The sequence below is a fragment of the Thunnus albacares genome, chromosome 10, assembly GCF_914725855.1.
Source record: "Thunnus albacares chromosome 10, fThuAlb1.1, whole genome shotgun sequence".
In the NCBI taxonomy this organism is placed as follows: domain Eukaryota; kingdom Metazoa; phylum Chordata; class Actinopteri; order Scombriformes; family Scombridae; genus Thunnus; species Thunnus albacares.
The window spans coordinates 17,642,992-17,661,438 of NC_058115.1; the positions used below are offsets into that span (position 1 = coordinate 17,642,992).

General features: G+C 38.2%; 1 protein-coding gene across 2 annotated transcripts; it reads left to right on the plus strand.

Annotated features, from left to right (window-relative positions):
• Positions 1-226: 226 nt before the first annotated feature.
• slc43a3b (solute carrier family 43 member 3b) lies at positions 227-17,599 on the plus strand. Of its 2 annotated transcripts, none has more exons than XM_044364180.1 (14): positions 227-589; positions 8,314-8,344; positions 8,739-9,042; positions 9,180-9,309; positions 10,951-10,997; positions 11,141-11,217; positions 12,559-12,651; positions 12,758-12,897; positions 13,638-13,744; positions 13,915-14,058; positions 14,460-14,567; positions 15,458-15,644; positions 16,552-16,675; positions 16,858-17,599. In XM_044364180.1, exons 3-14 carry the CDS (start codon positions 8,844-8,846, stop codon positions 16,972-16,974), a joined length of 1,473 nt encoding a protein of 490 aa, XP_044220115.1. In that variant the 5' UTR covers positions 227-589; positions 8,314-8,344; positions 8,739-8,843; the 3' UTR covers positions 16,975-17,599. The 2 variants fall into 2 exon arrangements, with proteins under 2 accessions (XP_044220115.1, XP_044220116.1); XM_044364181.1 differs by lacking the exon at positions 227-589 and adding an exon at positions 6,108-7,281.
• The last annotated feature ends 848 nt before the right edge of the window (positions 17,600-18,447 follow it).

Here is an 18,447-nt window from a genome sequence, read left to right on the forward strand (position 1 = left end):
TACACAGTATTTTAACACATTATACAGTGTAACGTGGTGGGCTAAATTGTTTAACTTTTTTATTGAATGTATTTATTTGTTCTAATATATTGCCAATCAGACAGAAAATGGTGAGACGAGACAGCTGCAGCGTTTTTATTACTTTTTTATTATTTTATTTTATTATTATTATTTTATGAGAGTGGTGATGTCATTGGGTAATCTCAAAATGGATTTAATTTAATTATATTGGAAGACTAACACATTTTCAAAACCTTTTAATACTGCAGCCCTGTTTTAAAATCTTATATTCAGTTTAACAACAAGAACTCCAGGCAGTGGCCCTTTTCTATTACTTTGCAAAAGAGGTAATTTAATGTTTTCAGAGACTGTGCAGGAGGGCATTTGGACCTGGAGGAAGACCAGAGATGGGTGCAGAGCAGCAGTACAGACTAATGTAGTTTATCAGAAAACGAAAAAAAGAAAAAAGCTGTCCACCCCGCCCAGCCTGTCAACAGCGGCCGCAGCATGTGGGTCATCACATCCTATGGTTCAGACAATATGTGGATGGTATGGACAATAGGATCACGGTAGGAGGCCATAACATCACGTAAGTTTACATCCTGCCATGAAAAGGCACCAGACATCACACAGCTATACATTGAAATAGATCAGAAGCTCTCTTTTCCGGGAGAAATCCTTATCCTCTGCGCGACACTTAAGTCACAGCTTATTTTCTACACGGCTAATAAATGCATCTCAGTGTGGGCAGCAACCACAGACCAGCAGTCAGCGCTGAGCACAGGGTTGAGCAGACACTTAATGACAGTGTTTTTTGCAGCGTGAAGTCAGCGGAAGGGAGTTGTAGTCCTGAGTTTTAATACATTGATTTTATCTGTGTCATTCAGACACTTTTAAGCATATCTAAGTCATGCATCTGCTGTCAATGTTTGCTGTGCTGAACTTAAAGATCATGTAGCATGGACTGGAGCTTGGCCAGTCCTTATATAAACTGTATCTTAATTGTGTGTAGTCTTACTATTATGTATGAGCTTGTGTGCTTAGAAAGAGAGAATGACTGGGCTGTTCAGCAATGTTAAACCACATCCTGGTAATAAATACATTATAAAAAAGCATGCTGTATGGCTTCCCTACAAAGCAAAGATTTGCATCTGGGTGCCATAAAGGGCTGTGTGCAGTTTGAAGGTGCTCATCCTTGACGTTTGGATTAGAGCAGCAATGATTAGTCAATTTATTGATCAACAGAAAATGAATCTTCAACTATTTTGATAATAAATTATTAGTTTTTAGTCATTTTTTAAGTAAAAAAGGCCAAAATGATCTGGTTCCACCCTTTAAAGTGAATACAGTATAATACAAATTAATATTTTTTGGTTTCTTTAGTCTTCTTTGATAGTAAACTGAATATCTTTGGATTGATGACTGTTGGCTGGGATGAAACAAGACATTTGAGGATTTTACCGTGGGCTTTAGGAAACAGTGATCAACATTTTATACTGTTTTCTGACATTTTATAGACCAAACGTTTAATCGAGAAAATAATTGATAATGGAAATAAATGTTAGTTGCAGTCCTAGTTTGGATGCCACACAAGTTCACCTGATCTGTATACTGTATTTGGAATAAAAATAATCCATTTGAAATATGTAATAATGTCTATATAATCCTTTTGGAGCTTCCTCCCCAAAACAGAATGAGCATGATAATCATGTCTTTACATCATTGCAGGAACCCAAAAGAAGGTCACAGGTCAGAAAAGTTTGAGAAATTGGCGTGGTGTTTGTAAAATGTTGTACTGTAGTATTTAGTACTGGAAGCTGTAGTATCAGTAACAAATGTAACAAATCTTGTGCTTGTCCCTTAACCTTAAAATACCTATACCCTTGCAAAATCATAATTAAGATTAATATCAATAATAATTCTAATTGACTTTTGTGTGGCCAACAAGGAGGACTATTTCCCTATTATTATACATACTCCAATATAAGTTATGTCGCTGGATGAATAATTTAATATTTGATTTTGCACAGTAATAATCCATAATTCCCCTTAGAGACATAATACTATTTGAGTGGACACATTCCTACATAGGGGAAATGTATTGAACAAAAAAGTGGATTTCACAAAGAGAGAGATTGTCTTTCAGAGTTTATTCTGGGATCACACACGTATGCACACAGACTCAGTGTCTATGTTAGACAAAGAGCCCCGAACACAGACAAACAGTTGTACTAATAGTGGTAGCCACGCCTGTCACGGAGCACTCTAAACACTCTGTGATCTGTCTGTTACACACACTGCGGCTGCATCCCGACTCATTACCTTTTTGCAGCACCCTGCTGATACTCGCCAGCAAACATCAAAGAACAAAATTAAATGTTCGGCTCACCACATTAAGGTACAGAACATCAACAGATATGAGAGTGCACAATCATCTTTCAAATGGAAATCGTCCACTTCACGTATATACCTAAGTATTACCAGATAAGGAGCTCATTTTCCATTACACAAATTAAAATAAAGTTAAATTACTGGATGCAAATCCACTGCTGTATGACTCATAGTCATCAGCAGACACTCGTTTCCTCTATGGTGATATTCTGCCAGGCCTGGACTGTTGCCAGTTTCACTTCTTGCATTTTTCCGAGAGGTTTTTTTACCAGTTTGACGAATCAAGATCATTCCAACATTCAGTCACTGTTTGTTGCATGGTCTTTAGTTAAGTTAATTCTCCCTCAGAAACAGAAAATGTGTCACCCCCCTGCTATGCTATGCATGATGCACACACTGTATGTGACTATCGTCAATGAATCGACTTTAATTGACAGGGGTTTAGTATTTTTCTAGGGTTGAAATGCGTTGCTCTTGAACTTTTAAACATTAACCAGGTCGTCATTTCAGATGTGTGTTTAACCCCATCGGAGGGCGGAGAGACATTGATTTCTTCATACTCTGCTAGTGGAGGTATAGATTCAACGTGGGTAATTCAATCAAACTGAGTCCAGTCTCATTCAGTTCAATGCATTTTATAAGTTTATACAATTCTGTTCGATCAAAAAATGTTATTTGTCCATGAGGGGGACATGAAGAAGCCCACATAGCATATGAAATGTACAGTGTTATTATACAGTGCAATGTACTACATTGTCATTGAGAAACTCGAGACAGAGCAGGATATGATATCACATTTATCGATTTTTGGGATTGTGTCAACTGGTTATTCTATGAATCATGTGGGGCATTTTATTTTTACTTTTCTCATATACTTTAGAAAGAAGAAGTGGTGGAAACATGGTGACAACATCTGTCTCAGAAGTTGCTAACGTTGGCACGATTTCAGAGTGTGTGTTCGACCGCAGATGCATACACTAACCCTTACCATCACAACTACATGGCTACCCTAATCGTAACCTAAACCCAAGGCTGGATTACGAAACCAGGGTCACTGTGTACAAACTAGTTTGTGTTTATGTGATCAACAGTAACTTTATGCTGACATGATAAGGTGGGTCCTGCTGATCTTGAGGCCCCCTTTCTTTAAGAGCTTTCTTGTGTGAAAATCAAGCTTTTATACCTTAATTACTTCAGGCGATATTGTGCTTTATTAGTGCATATTACCAAACCTGGAGCTGTGTGTTATTCCATCAGAGGAATACTGTTCACACTGCACAGAGATGTGGAGGAACATTTGGTTAACAGGGGCCCAACAGCTCATTATTGACCTGGGGCCCTCTTGCAAGTTAAACTCTAAGCTTTACCCTAAAAACCAAGTCGTAACCCTCTAACAGCCCTTTGACCAGAGCACGTGTTTACATTACTCTCCTATTTTCTTTTGCCACTCATCATAAGATACTTTGGACTTACAATCATTGATAAATTTACAGTGTCTGTGCCAGACTCTGGTCATTCTGACAAGTTTGAATACGCAGCTGATTTGTTGGACTCATCGTACTGTGAGCCGGAGTATTCAGAGAAAATAAAAGGAGCTAAGAATAATAAACTGTACAAAACAATTTCCGCTGAAGGTCCACTTCTTTTCCTGTTCTCGCCTCTTTGACCATATCACAATCTTGTTCATTCAAGTCATTCTTGATCTTGGAAAAAGCACTTGACAAAAACATTTTTACTCACTTACTTGCTTGCTAGATTAACTTTTTAAAAATAAAGAAATTGGTTTGCAATGTGGAAACAAAATTTAACAGATGCAATTAAAACACGCAAAAAAACATGTATGTATATATGTTTTATGACATTAATGGAGGTTAGTGGCACAGAGGAGTACAGTATAAGCTTTATCATGCTGTGGCTGCACACACAATACATGCAATTAGGATAAATCCATTCTTAATTTTGGTCTTCTCGGGATTTGTTGGCATTAGTGAGGAGATGAAATAATGCCAGCATTGTCCTTTAAACTATAGTGAGTCTGTATTGTAAATAGAGAGAAATCATGTAGCCTTAAGACCTTTGTTTACCTTCTTTGTAGTTAGTATCTCTAGGCTTTGTTTACACACACACACACACACACACACACACACACACTCACACACACAGCAGTAAGCTGGGTGAGTGATGTTTTGGGTAAAGACTCAGCCGTTGCTTTTAGGAAGTGCGTCCCAGCTTCTTTGCGTGCTACTGTGTGTGTTAAGAGAGCTGTGTCTTGTGATCAGGTGGTGATAGTGGCAAAGCGTTTACAGTACATGAGGTCTTGTGAGTCGTGCTATAATTAAAGTAAAGACTTCCAGCAGTGACCAACAGTGACCTTCCCCTTCGACCGGGAGCAACCTGCTGGATTACACTGACAGAAAAGAGATGTTTGAACATTATGCTAAGTATCTGGTTCTAATGATGAAGATTATGTATCAGCATGTGCTCTGATTGCTCATCTGCCATCGCAACTGTCACATAGCAACAAACCTCTATATGCAAATTGATGCATTATTTTGTTCTGACTTGATCCCCTTTGTAGTAATGTCACTGCAGCCAATTTGTATCCCACTTCACCAATGAAATAAGCCAAAGAAACAAACAAACAAAAGAAAAAAAAAATGAAATCAGCCATTGTCTTATCTTCCAAAAAGTTACAATAATGGATTATATTCTCTGGAGTCTTAATGTTGTCTAGATGGCAGAGTTGGATAATTCAGGGATTTGGAGAATGGACTGGAGCTTGATAACATGTCTGACACTCCGTGATTGATTTTGTGTTGTTAATGATTTGTTCTGCTGATGTTGGTCCTCTGAAGTCACTGTCATGATGTTGGTTATTGATCATGGTGGTAACTCATGTGTGGGTTAAAGTAAAGATGCTGACAGCAAGCTTAGTGGTTAAAAGTATGATTTATGTAATGTTTCTAACAAACTGTCGTAAGTATCATTTGCTGATGACACAACTGTTTTTTATTCACATAAAGACCCCAATGTAATAGCTAAAGTATTAAATCAAGAATTCATTAAGATAAGTGATTGATTTAACTGTACCAAATTATCTCTCAGTATTATGAAAACATGTTCTCTTTGGTATTCAGCCAGAAAATGATGACCAGTCTGTAAAGGAGGATAAGACAATGGCTGATTTCAGTTTTTTTTGTTTGTATGTTTCTTTGGCTTATTTCATTGGTGAAGAGGGATACAAATTGGCTGCAGTGACATTACTACAAAGGGGATCAAGTCAGAACAAAATAATGCATCAATTTGCATATAGAGGTTTGTTGCTATGTGACAGTTGCGATGGCAGATGAGCAATCAGAGCACATGCTGATACATAATCTTCATCATTAGAACCAGATACTTAGCATAATGTTCAAACATCTCTTTTCTGTCAGTGTAATCCAGCAGGTTGCTCCCGGTCGAAGGGGAAGGTCACTGTTGGTCACTGCTGGAAGTCTTTACTTTAATTATAGCACGACTCACAAGACCTCATGCACTGTAAATGCTTTGCCACTATCACCACTATCATATATATATATATATGATATACCACTATCATATATATATATATATATATATATATATATATATATATATATATATATATATATATATATATATATATATATATATATATATGTATTACTGTAACTCAGTCTGGGGGAGTACTCATCCCTCTAACTTTGTCCCTATGTTTCATCTTCAGAAACATCAGACTCATTCATCTCAACTATTGTTCTTCCAGTCAGACATCCTCAGTGTTCGTCAAATCAACCAACTACAGATCACTTTATTTGTATGCAGTTCTTTGAATGGGACCCTTCCCCCATATTTCATGAACTGTATTCCTACAATCATCAATTTCACAATTATTTTACTCCAATGACTATAAACTCAGGCCTCCTGTCTGCCGAACATCTCAATTACAGTTTGGTTTAATTGATGTTCTGCCATCTCATATTTTGAACTAAGCACCTGCACAATTTAAGAAAGCCGTTAAAGGTTTGTTTTTACCACATTGTTATCCTTATGGATTATCCTTGTAAACTGCCCAATAATAATTAGTCATTCAAATTGTATTTTCATTACTTTGTGTACTTACTTTGTGATTATATGGATATCTGCTTTTTTTCTCCATTCTAACAGAGTAAGGTACGCACTGGAAAGTGTCCTGATCAAGTCCCTCAGAGGGTTTTTTGTACCTCTCCATCACATTTTCTGTTGTTTACGTACAGTATATATTAATTTGTATCTTTTGCATGTGCATATGTAAACAAATAGAAATCATAAAATCAAATCAAATAGCACTTGCTGAACCTCGACTCTGATCTGATTCTCCTCACTCTTCTCTCTTTTTGTCTTGTCTCTCCTTAAGAACACACCCTCAGTTTATACATACAGATGTAATCAAATACATTTCATGAAGATATTTGAATATTTCATGAATATTTGAAATGACACTTCCACTGTAATCACAAAAAACTAAGAAATGAACTAAGTTGGTATTTCATTTACAGTTTATTAAATGGGTAATTTAGCATCCAACAATTTAGCTTTGCACTTCCATGAAGTAGGGGACTTGGTCGGAATTGATGCATCAGATATTCAGACTTTTACTCTCTGAAGTGGGCCAAACTCCAAAATCCCTTGATCCTGCCCTCCCCATAATGCAATTTGACTTATATTGACTTATAAACCTGTTTTTCCCTCCGTGTTTGCAATGCAGGCTTTTTGTCTACATATATAGTCGACAAACTCATGCCAAGATGATTCAAGTGATGCCGCTCCTCCGGAGTCACAGAGGACATTTAACCACCTTTTTCGCACACAATGTGCTTCTAACAATGACTGGTATGTTGACTTTGACATACAAAGTGTCATCAAACAGCTCAAGTGACATTGGCAGGAGTTTCATTACAGCTCACATGCATGAATCATGCAGACCACCTAAAAAAAAGTCAAATTTCACTGAATATAAAAGGTGTCCCTGCATTATAATATCATAAGCAGCTGGACAAATTCTGACTATGATTGTCTCATGGTTCCACAAACAAAAACATATACCATCAGAATAATTGGACAGATGCTGTAATCCAATAAAATATACCATCAGGTGTGTTCACTCTCAGGTTGAATATCGACTGAACTCATATGGTTTGGTAATTTCCAAATCTGATAACTTCCAACACAACTGAAAGGTTCAGATGAGGTTTAACTTCTGTACTGTATCTCCTTTTAAACTTTCCCCTTTGTGTCTTCCATTTGTAAAATGTATGATTTACTTCTCGAGAGATACAGAAAAGTCGTGAGGTTTTCCTTTGGGGGAAGCCTGCAGCATCGTGGCAACAAGTCATGTGTTACTGAAGCATCATTTCTCACTCAACCTGTTGAAGATTGATAAGGTCTATCAAGGATGCTTTGTTCATATGCACCCAGTTATGACACAGAGGGCCAGTTTCCACACAGCACTCACCATGTTGTCTTCTTGTGCGAGTCACATGAACTTTTGGCTGAACCAGTTTTGCACTGGCAGCATCTACATTTGGAGAATGTCTAACTTCTTCACTGGTGCAGATGTTTGGCTTCCTGGGAATGCAGGACTGGTTATTTTCTGCAACTGAGGAGAGGAGTTTTCTCTTCAGGGCAGTAGAGAGAGTGACTGAGAGAGAGAATATGACAAAGGGGAGGGGAGGAGAGGGAGGGAACTGGTGAGGAAGAGGAAGGAGCTGAGTACATAAAGGAAGAGAGTGGGGCAAGAACATAGAGGTCTGGTTTCTGGGGAGACCCACAGAGGCTGAAGAGTACTACAGAGAAAGTCTGAGTCACATTCTTTTTTAAAACCGGAGAAAACTGCAACTTAACAAAAGTGTTTTTGTCTTCCAGGATATCTCCTCTTTGTGGATTCAAGAGAAAGGTACTTTGTTTGCAATCTATATTTGCATATTTAAATGTCTTTCTGTTGTAAAAGTGGGAGTTAAGACAGTTTTATGACTATGACTTACCAGTATCACAAGAAGGATTTATATCATTCTGCGTCAGTGTTTATGCAATCTCTTTTTGGAAGAGAATTGACCTAGTGGCATGGGGATTCAAGCAACACAGTTTGTTTCCAGATGTGAGCGATTGTTTTGCTTGTGCAACTTGTGCAAGATTTTCTATCCAAATGTTTTTGAACATGTCATGCAGGACATTTATGTCATATCGTTGCTGTAGGGGTGCAGAATGGGGTAATGTCAGCACTTTTTTTTCTCCAAATATCTGAGAAAATATGATGAAATGTCCTTTTTGTGTTCTCGTATTTTTGGCAGGTAACGTGAGGAAAGCCAGCTGTTTGCCTGTGGATCTGTCTGTGGACTTTCTGCTTGTGTGTGTGTGTGTTTGTGTGTGTGTGTGTGTGAGAGTGCTGGGGGACAATGCCAGATTGTGAGAAGCGCTTTCTGGTGCAGCGCAGCCTCACCTTCGCTACAGGTCTGGTGGAGAGCCTGTGTTTCTCCGGGGCCGTGTTTGGATGGGCTTCTCTTGTTTTTGTCCTCAAGTCGGAGGGATACTTCCACTCTCTGTGCGTCAACACCACACAAGTCAACACGACACAAGTCAACAACACGGTCTTAGGTCAGTTAAGTGTCCTCACCTCTAGTACTTTGAACTCTGAATATCTGTAGAAATGATCAACAAAGGATGTGCTGCAAAACACAGTTCAACTCAACTCAACTGTCGTCTCTTTGACCACATCTGTTTCTTTCTGATAGATTGCAGCGGACAGGATGAACAGTTCTCTCTCATCTTCACCATCGCCTCCTTCATGAATAATTTCCTCACGCTGCAGAATGGTTTCCTCTTTGACCGGTTTGGCACCACAGTGGCTCGGCTCTATGGAATGTGAGTCCACCTTAAAAACACCTTAATTTAAGTAAAATTGTCACAGAATTTAGATAAACTCCAATGTCATTTCTTGTCAAAAACAGAGTTACCCAGTAAGCCCACCAGCCTGTTAGGAAGAAAATCACAAACATTGACATTTTACATCAGTGAAGTTCACTTCCAACCTGGAACTGGTAGTGTCTTGTTTTTACACACCAACTACTGACATATAACACGAATAATACACAGATTACCTCAAAGTACTTTATGCATTAATAAGATTTAGAACAAATTAATAGAAAAAAGCAAGAAAAGAAAACATAGCAACCCCTGTTTGAATTATTTGTGCTGGCAACACTTTGATCATTCAGGTTTCTCAGCCAGTACTTTAATTTTTTGATGCTGCAGCAATAAAACAACAAAGAGTCACAGGCTGCAGCAGCCTGCTGTTCTACCAAACCAAACACATTCTCAGTAAAGACAGACGGGCTTCTGTCCTCTTCACTCCTTCCCTGCATGGCTGTGACTCTCGACTGCCTGTGGTGGCTAAGCTAACGCTACTTTGCAAAGAGGCAGGCAATGTTTTTCAGTCTGTCTCTGGTATTTCCCTCTGAGGGTTTCCCAAATCTGTTTTCTTACAACAACGGCTGTTTACTCTGCACATACAGAGAGCCAAGGAAATTGTATAGTTTTATTTTGTGTTTATGTGAAATGGTAGTATGTGTGTGTGGATAAATATGCTGTTCATGCTCTTGTGAATCAAAAGGGACACGAACTGTAGGACAGTAAAAAACAAGAGGGAAAGAGGTCAAAGCAGCCCTCTTAAGAAAGGATGTTTCGTAAAGTAGCTGAAGTTTCCAGACTGCAGTCACACAAATGGAGATGCAGCGTACATACTGTACATGCCAAAGCCGTCTGACACTGTAAGCAAAGCAGAATGTAGAGAAATGTTTTATGAGAAAAGGGAGCAGTAAAGAAAAAAAAGCAGTTAAGGGCATTGAAATATCAGATCCTTACAAAAATTAAAACTGAAAAGAGGAAAAGAGAGAACAGTTAAGAAATAGAGGGGTCAGGAGCATTAATCAACAGAGGGTGAAGAAACAGCAGAAGGAAATTTGGCTTTTAAGTAACGCCTTCCTACCGCCTCAGAATTCACATCTATCACATAACATAAACACACAGACGCTCACACACATAATTGCCCAGTGTTTTGCTCCAGATATATCTAAATCTTCAATAACAAACTGGCACTGAGGACATCCATATGTTTCCACTAAAAGAGGGTGGAGGGAAAATAAAGGGCAAAGGAATTCAAATAGTTGGACAAGAGGATCAGATGAGATGAGATGGAGCCGAGAGAAGGTTATTAAAGTCGGGCAAAAGTTCTCCAAACATGACAGAAACACAGAGCCTGCATGTGAATGTATGTTTACTATGATATCATTTTATCAAATGTCACCTTTTTTATGAAATGGTGACAATTTGTTGATTGTTATTCATCTTAAGGCCTATTTTCCTACCTTAAACTAATTGTTCTTTTTAAAAATCTAGTCCTTTAAAGCCAGCATCATCACTATCAGCTTTATGTTTGGTACTGTGAAGGCCTCAATGTACCAAAAAAAGTCATTATGATTGATGAAATTTCTTTTTTTCCACCAGATTTCTTTACACCATGGGTACCTTGATGGTGGCCTTCTCATCCCCAGGTGAAAATGTTTTCTCTCTTTGCTTGTTTTGTGCTCTTTCAGGTCCTTCATGTCTAAAGAAATATTGGCATGTAAGGACTGAGATGTTACAGCTACCAGGTGTGCATCCTCATTTTTCTCATTTTTCTCATTTTTTCCATCAGCTCTGTCCGTCCTGCTCTATCCAGCTCTCTCCGTCCTGGCCGTGGGAGGCATCTTGTTCCTGATCACAAACATGCAGGTACGGAGGTGGTTATTCAGACTGAGGTGATTGTTTTCATGATCAGTTAATCTGCGCGTTATTTTCTATTGTGGGAAATCTGCATCACAGTTTCCCAAAGGCCAAAAAATTATATTCAAATTGTTTTTCAATTTGTTTTGGCCAAGCAACAGTCCGAAACCCCCAAATATTCAATGTATAATGAGTGTGTTTACGTGCACTTGAGTGACATCCTGGTTTTGTTCTTATTCAGGATATGACAGACATGAAATCTGGTTATTCACTTTCCTCTTTACATCAGTGGACAGTATCCAGGTTTTTGATCATCTGTGTCCAGTTGTGTCTTCATTTCTCAACATTTCAGCCGCTCATTTTTCTACCAACAGAGAATGTTCAGAAACGTGGATCAGGTGTTTAAATGCCACAGTGTCCTGGTTTCTACTGGAGTAATCCGTATAGCGTATCCAGGTTTCTAAAACCAGTAAACGACATCTACATGTGCATCACACAAATGGGATATTCCAAAAACCTGATTATAACCAGGATAGTGGTGTGCATGTAAAAGAGAAGGCAGCAAATCCTCAAATTGGAGATGCTTGAACCGGAAAAATATTCTGTATTTTTAGCTTTAAGATGACTTATGTAATACAACCAGTTTATTGGGTAATTTTATGTCTCAACTCAGTATGACTAGAATGCTGATGTTGCAATTAGGAAATGCCTGCAAAGCAGTTACGAAGTTTGACTGTATGATTGTTAAATATTGTATAATTTCCAGCTGTGCAAAGAACACCCATAGGCTTCTGTCACATTAGTTTTAATTAGGTCATATCCTGAATGTTTGTATGGGCTAGTACTCGATGCCTGCGTACATGCTCAGTGAGTGAGTATCAGGAAAAGGAAAGTTCTCCGACAAACACAGTTGTTACAACTTTTTTGGAAGCCACGGAGCTTTGACTTTATGATCTTAGTGTTTGCCAGATAAAAATATTGAGGTCTGCCCTCAAGTCATCACTAAACTGGAACACAGACAAAAGACAGAGTGTCACTGCGATGTGGGAACTTCCCTTGACTGCAGGGCTTTTCTCACACCGAGCTCATGATCTTATGGAGAGAAAACACAAAACCCTGTTGGGGATGTTTGCTATGTTTGAGTGGTTTAGCTGTGGCTCCAAACCACAACCTGATATCCAACCAGGAAGTTCAACTCAGCACTCTTGATACTTTACTCTGCTTAAAAACACACTGGAAAAAAACAGTCTACATAAATACATTTTATTAATATTATTATTGAATGACAGAAAACAGACACATAGATGCAACATTCATCACTTGTAATCAATTTCTATTTTCCTCCCGCAGGTGGGGAATCTGTTCGGCACTCATCGCTCCACCATCATCACTCTCTACAATGGGGCCTTTGACTCTTCCTCAGCACTCTTCCTGGTCATCAAGGTGAGAAACAGAGTGAAGGTTTCATTCACTGCTGTCATTTATATTTAAGTACCACCTCATGTACTGATGATGATCTCCACCTTCTTCTTCATGTCTCCTCCTGCAGTTGTTATATGAGTCTGGCGTCTCTCTCTGCGCCTCTTTCCTGTTTCTGTCTGCCTGCAGCATCATTCACCTGCTCAGGACTTTCTTCCTGCTGCCCAGAGGGATCATCCCCTACCCGCTGCCTGAAGGTTACACATACGGGTACGAATCCCAAACCAGGCACACAGACATCTCACATACATTCTTGAAGGATGCATCAAGCAAAAATAGGACTCATTATCTCCTTTTTACTATTGAATACATATTTTTTTAATGTTTTCTTATATGAAAAGATCAGTGAAAAGTAAATAATACCATCAATAATACAAATATCCAAGCAAAAATACGATTTTAAAAATATAATTTTCAGTGTAGTCAAATAATTTCTTGTTTTTTCTAACTTAGAGGGACTCTGTCTCAGAAGAGTTTATGATCCGGGCTCTTTGCTGGATAACCTGTTTACTGTAAACATACTGGTGAACAGTACAGTTTACAGAACAGACAAGTGTAGTCAGTGTAACTGTGTGCAGCAAAAAAACAAGTTTTGTGCAGATGAAATCGGTTTAAACCAATGTGCTCCTATAAAAAAATATTTCTCAGTGAAAATCCATAAAAATGGAAGCACCAAGTTTTCCTCGTCTACATAAATCAGTGTGTTTAAAATGTTGTGGAAAAAAGTGTTCATGATAAATTAATTCACTTGAATCACTTAGAGGCAAACCAACATGTAAAAGTCATTTTTCTTGATGATCCCGACACTCTTTGAAAATATCTTTCATGTCCTGTTGATTATAGTGTGTTTGGACTCTAAAATCTCAATTATAAACTAAATAATTATTAAAGAACTTCCACTATGCCCACAGTCTGTGATTGACCCTATTGTGACCTTTGACCTTTGTCAGGATAACCTGTGGTAAATCAAAGAGTTCAGAGCAGACAGTGGCGAATGGCAACGCAGATAGAGAGACAGAGGAAATGCCACTCGACAAGGGCGCCCCTGTAAAAGAAGGTTTGTGCAAATGTGTGCAGTTTAACATGGTACAGATATAAACACAATATCACTGAAATAAGTTTATTTTATATCTTGTCTCTCCACTCTCCCTTTTTCTTCCACTTCTTGCTGCCCCTTTGTCCTTTTTTGCTCTTTTCATATCTGTGTTTCCCCCTCGTCTCTCTCAGTTAAGAGTTTCCGTGAGTGTTTGCTGTCCAGGTTATTCTTGGTGCATCTGTCCTGGTTGTCGGTGATGCAGCTCAGACATTACCTGTTCATCGGCACCCTCAACCCCATGCTGCAGCGGCTGACAGAGGGAGAGCCCTCACTGGGTAAACACACACCAACATTAACATCACATCACTGTCTAAACAACAGTGGAACTATGTGCAAACCTTCCTTATTTCATAAAATTTTTATCATTCTCCCTCAGCAAGGCGAGTTCCCTGAATATTTACCAACATTTAGCCTTCAGCACAACTTTAATATTGATATTGCATTGGAAGACTGAACTGCACACTAATGTGCCTGTTTGTGCACGGTTGTTGATTTTTGTGTCATAATTTTATAAAAATAGATTCTACTGACTTGAGAACTAACATAGTAAAGTGGAAAATAATTTGAAAAGATGGTGTTTAAATTTGTATTTGTATACATAACATGTTTCTAACACTGTCTCTTTGTATAAATGCCTCTATAAAAATAAATCATCTTTGCCTGTGTGTCTCTGCAGTGAGCCAGTACACCAATGCTTTTGCTATCACTCAGCTGTGTGGCGTGCTGTGTGCTCCGTGGAACGGCCTCATCATGGACAGACACAAGGGCAAACCTCGCGCTGCAGGTACCACACTAATAAAGACTGAACCAGAGCACACGCTTGTGTGCAGATAAACCATAATTTGTCAGTGGGCTCTTTCATGTCAAAATACAAAATAAAAATGAGTTACAAAAGTCTTATTACTAATAGAACTGGTAAAACAGCAGTACAGAAGCATGTTCCTCTTTAAGGTTAAAGGTCAAATTAAAAAATGTTATAATGATGAACTTATGAAATGCAAATGTTGGTACCCCTTAGCTCATGCTTTATAAAAGTTTTTTAGTTGTAACTTTAGTAATGGTTTTCAATCTATAATAAACCGTTTGTAAGTTGTGAAAAAATCTCCCTGGCTTTTGTTTATCCTCCTCCTTGTTTCTAGCTAGTTTTTCATTTCATGGATGCTCCTCCAAATGGACCATATGACTAACTTATGCAAGCAGAGCATCTGAACCAAAATACATTTATTAAGACCTTATTAATATTTATAACACCAGACTTGGTGACTGATTAAAGGGAAAACCCCTTTATCAATGATTTACCAACTTTTATAATTGCAGACCTGATGGCTAAAAGTGAGAAACTCATGACAAGACATCACATTTTCAGATGGGGAGGAATATACATCAGCCAATAAGGATTACTCACAGTAAACACACCAAATTTTTACTCACTGATGGTTTATTACTAATCTATAAAGCATTAATAACTAATAAATACCAATTAATTGCATTTCTGCAAGAACTGAAACTCTTCTGCAAGAACTGAAACTGTTCTTGCAGAAGTTGTGTAAATAAAATGTGGTGCAGTGTTAAGTTGGAGTAAAAGCATTCAGAAAACAGATGCTTTAGCTCTGCTCTACAGGTGTGTGCTTTCATTTTGTACGTGTGTGTATGTGTGTGTGTGTGTGTGTGTAGGAGAGACTGAACAGGAGGCAGACCTGCGGGCCTCGGTGCTTTCTCTCTTCCTGACGACGCTGCAGTGCGTGCTGTTCTCAGTTTGTGCCGCCACCCCGTACCTGCCGGTGCAGTACCTCACCTTCATCCTGCAGGTGGTCAACCGCTCCTTCCTCTATGGTGGCAACGCAGCCTTCATCAGCGTTGCGTGAGTATACTCGCAGACCAAAGTCAGACAGTATGTACCCGAGAGGGGCGGCACATAGAGACATACATACACTCACATGCATCCACAAACAGTCACACATAGGCACCTGAGCAATGGAGCAAGTGGAGCAAATGCATCCCATGCAAAGTTATGGTTTTGCTGCTCTACTTTTTGTCTTTTTAAAAATAAACTTATCATCATACAGTCCCCACAATCAGGTGATTATATTTAAGCAGCCTATGTCAATGATCATTCTTCTATTTACAGCAAAAGTGTGCAGTAATGTTTTACTTTAAGTACCTGTATTTAGCATTTATAAGCAGTATACCAATATTAAATAAATGGTTTATAACACACTATAATGTTGCTGTGAGTAGAAGTAAGTGTTTATTAATGTATTTGTCATTGACTATAACTCCCCCTGTGGGCTTACATAAGTGGAGGCTGATGTATAAACAGATTATTAATGGTAATATAAGTTTAATGTAGTTGTGATGATATAAAATTGTCATTAGAGAATACATAATTGTTGAAAAATACCTTAATAAGCACCTAAAATGTCCTTATATCTGCTTATAACTACATTAGAGTGAGTTATAAACCATTTATTAAATGTTTATTTAGTGCTTATAAATACCACATAAGGGGACTTAAAGTAAAGTGTTACCATGTGGGTACGTGTGTGTTCAAAGTGAGAGGACGAAGAGTGAAGTGCGAATTCAGCTGATTCAGTTGACTTGAATTAAATAAAATTTATGCTTGCTAGTTTTATTTTAAAGGTATTTTTTACAGCTAAACTAAAACAATTCTGGAAAGTACAGTATGTGAATCTGCTCACGTCCTTTTTCACCACTTCCTTCCCCTTGCGTTGTTGTCATTGCATGTGTGTGTGTGTGTGTGTGTGTAGTTTCCCATCATGTCACTTTGGGAAGGTTTACGGCGCGGTCATGGCTCTGTCTGCAGTGTTTTCAGTGCTGCAATATCCGTGCTTCGCCCTGGTGAAAGGACCTCTGAATGGAGATCCTTTATATGTGAGTACATTACATGATTGATGCAACAGCAAGTCTCCGACACATAACTCTACTCAGTGTCTTTCTGCTCTAGTTAGTGATTTTAACTTTTTTTAACCACATTTTGCTCTTTACCTCCTTTACCTACATCTCTATAATCACAAACTCTCCATCTCTCTCTCTCTCTCCTCATGCATCTGCAGGTGAATATTGCTCTGACACTGCTCAGCCTGCTGGCCTTCATCAATCCACTCTATGTCTACCTGCACTGTCGAAGTCTTGCCTCACAGCGAGCCAAGAGCATCGCTGCCTCCTCTTAAAGTCTGTGAAATGAGATTCACACTTAAAATGTCCTTAATATCACCAGTGACACTGGTACTTCTTCAGTTTATCTGATTGATAGTGCTTGTGTGGCTGTGTTGCCACATGTAGTTTCTCCATTTATGGAGAAACATCAAGCGCTTTCCAGTTACTTTCACATCACAGTCAAGTGTTGTTTCGGGTACAGTCATAGTACATTTGCCACACTCTTCTCTGAGCATGTTCACAGTTTGAATGTTTCCATATAAATGACTAGCTTCTGGGCCCGTAATTATCAAACTACCAAATGTAAAATTTTGGACTTAAGTGAAGGATAAAAGAAAAAATGATTTTCTTTTACTCTTACTCACAAAACTTAGGAATAAAAACTATAAAACTTCTTCAAACCTCTAGAGCAGATTGTAAATGACTGCAGTACAGAAAAAGAGCTGAGCGCTCCTCTGTTTTCTGTCTTATTGATGAAATTATACATTACTGAAGCAGTATTAGTAAGAATAGAGTTGTTTTTTTAGTATATTATTTGTATTTGAACATTTGAGCGAATGTTAAACCACTTCTTCTTTTTTCAAAGTTTAACATTTACCAGGGGTGCAAACAAACAACAAGTATACATCTGGAATTGATTTATTTGCAATCACTGTTTAAGCATTGTCACTGTCTATGCTTGGAACTAAATAATCCTTATTATATGATTTATCTCTAGACGCATAGACAACATTTAAGCTCCGGCTGATGTCATGTAAATCAAAATACACCAGTGTTACCGGTGTTTTTGTGAACATCGATCAACTGATTTAATGTTATTATATCCTGTGAGGACTGCCTAAAAGCAAAAAATGAAACATTACTAACCTCTAAGAGGATATCCGATCACTCTCAGATGGACTGCAAAAAAAGGACTCTCCTTTGTCTGATTTTATTGACACACTGACGTGTGTTCACCTCATTGGTACAAATTCCCGAAACTGAATCACTTCTGGCACAAAGTCCTCCTCCAAGTCCATGTGATATTATTCTCGACTAGAAAGCACTTTGGGTCACCTCCTGTTGTTTTTAAATGTGTTATATACATAAAAGGGACTTGACTTGATTTATCTATTTACACACTATAAATATATTATATAGTTATTGATTGCACATGTGTGTTATACCCAGAGATTTAAAGATTCCACACAAATAAAATGAACTTTTTAAAAACTTAATTTATATGTTCTTGCAGAAGAACACACAACAGTGCAGATTTTTTTAATATTAAGAATATGCCAGATGTAGGGTCAGTCCATTCTTTCATGTGATCACTTACAGTTGATCAGTTGTCCTTAAAACTTTTACACTTTGCTGTAAGTACGAGTAAGTCACTTGATAAATGCATCTTATTGCTCATATTCAGCCAAAAGTGTTTTTACTCTTAAGTTGGTTCTTTAGAGCTTAAAAGTTTGATAAATACGGGTCCTGATGTGCAGCCTGCTGCG

What these genes read in the sequence shown, in the direction of transcription:
- slc43a3b (XM_044364180.1), top strand. Translation starts at nt 8,844, where the DNA reads ATGCCAGATTGTGAGAAGCGCTTTCTGGTGCAGCGCAGCCTCACCTTC. An exon ending in GGTGGCCTTCTCATCCCCAG is followed by an intron (nt 10,998 to 11,140) that starts GTGAAAATGTTT and finishes TTTTTCCATCAG; the next exon opens with CTCTGTCCGTCCTGCTCTAT. An exon ending in GCAGCCTTCATCAGCGTTGC is followed by an intron (nt 15,645 to 16,551) that starts GTGAGTATACTC and finishes GTGTGTGTGTAG; the next exon opens with TTTCCCATCATGTCACTTTG.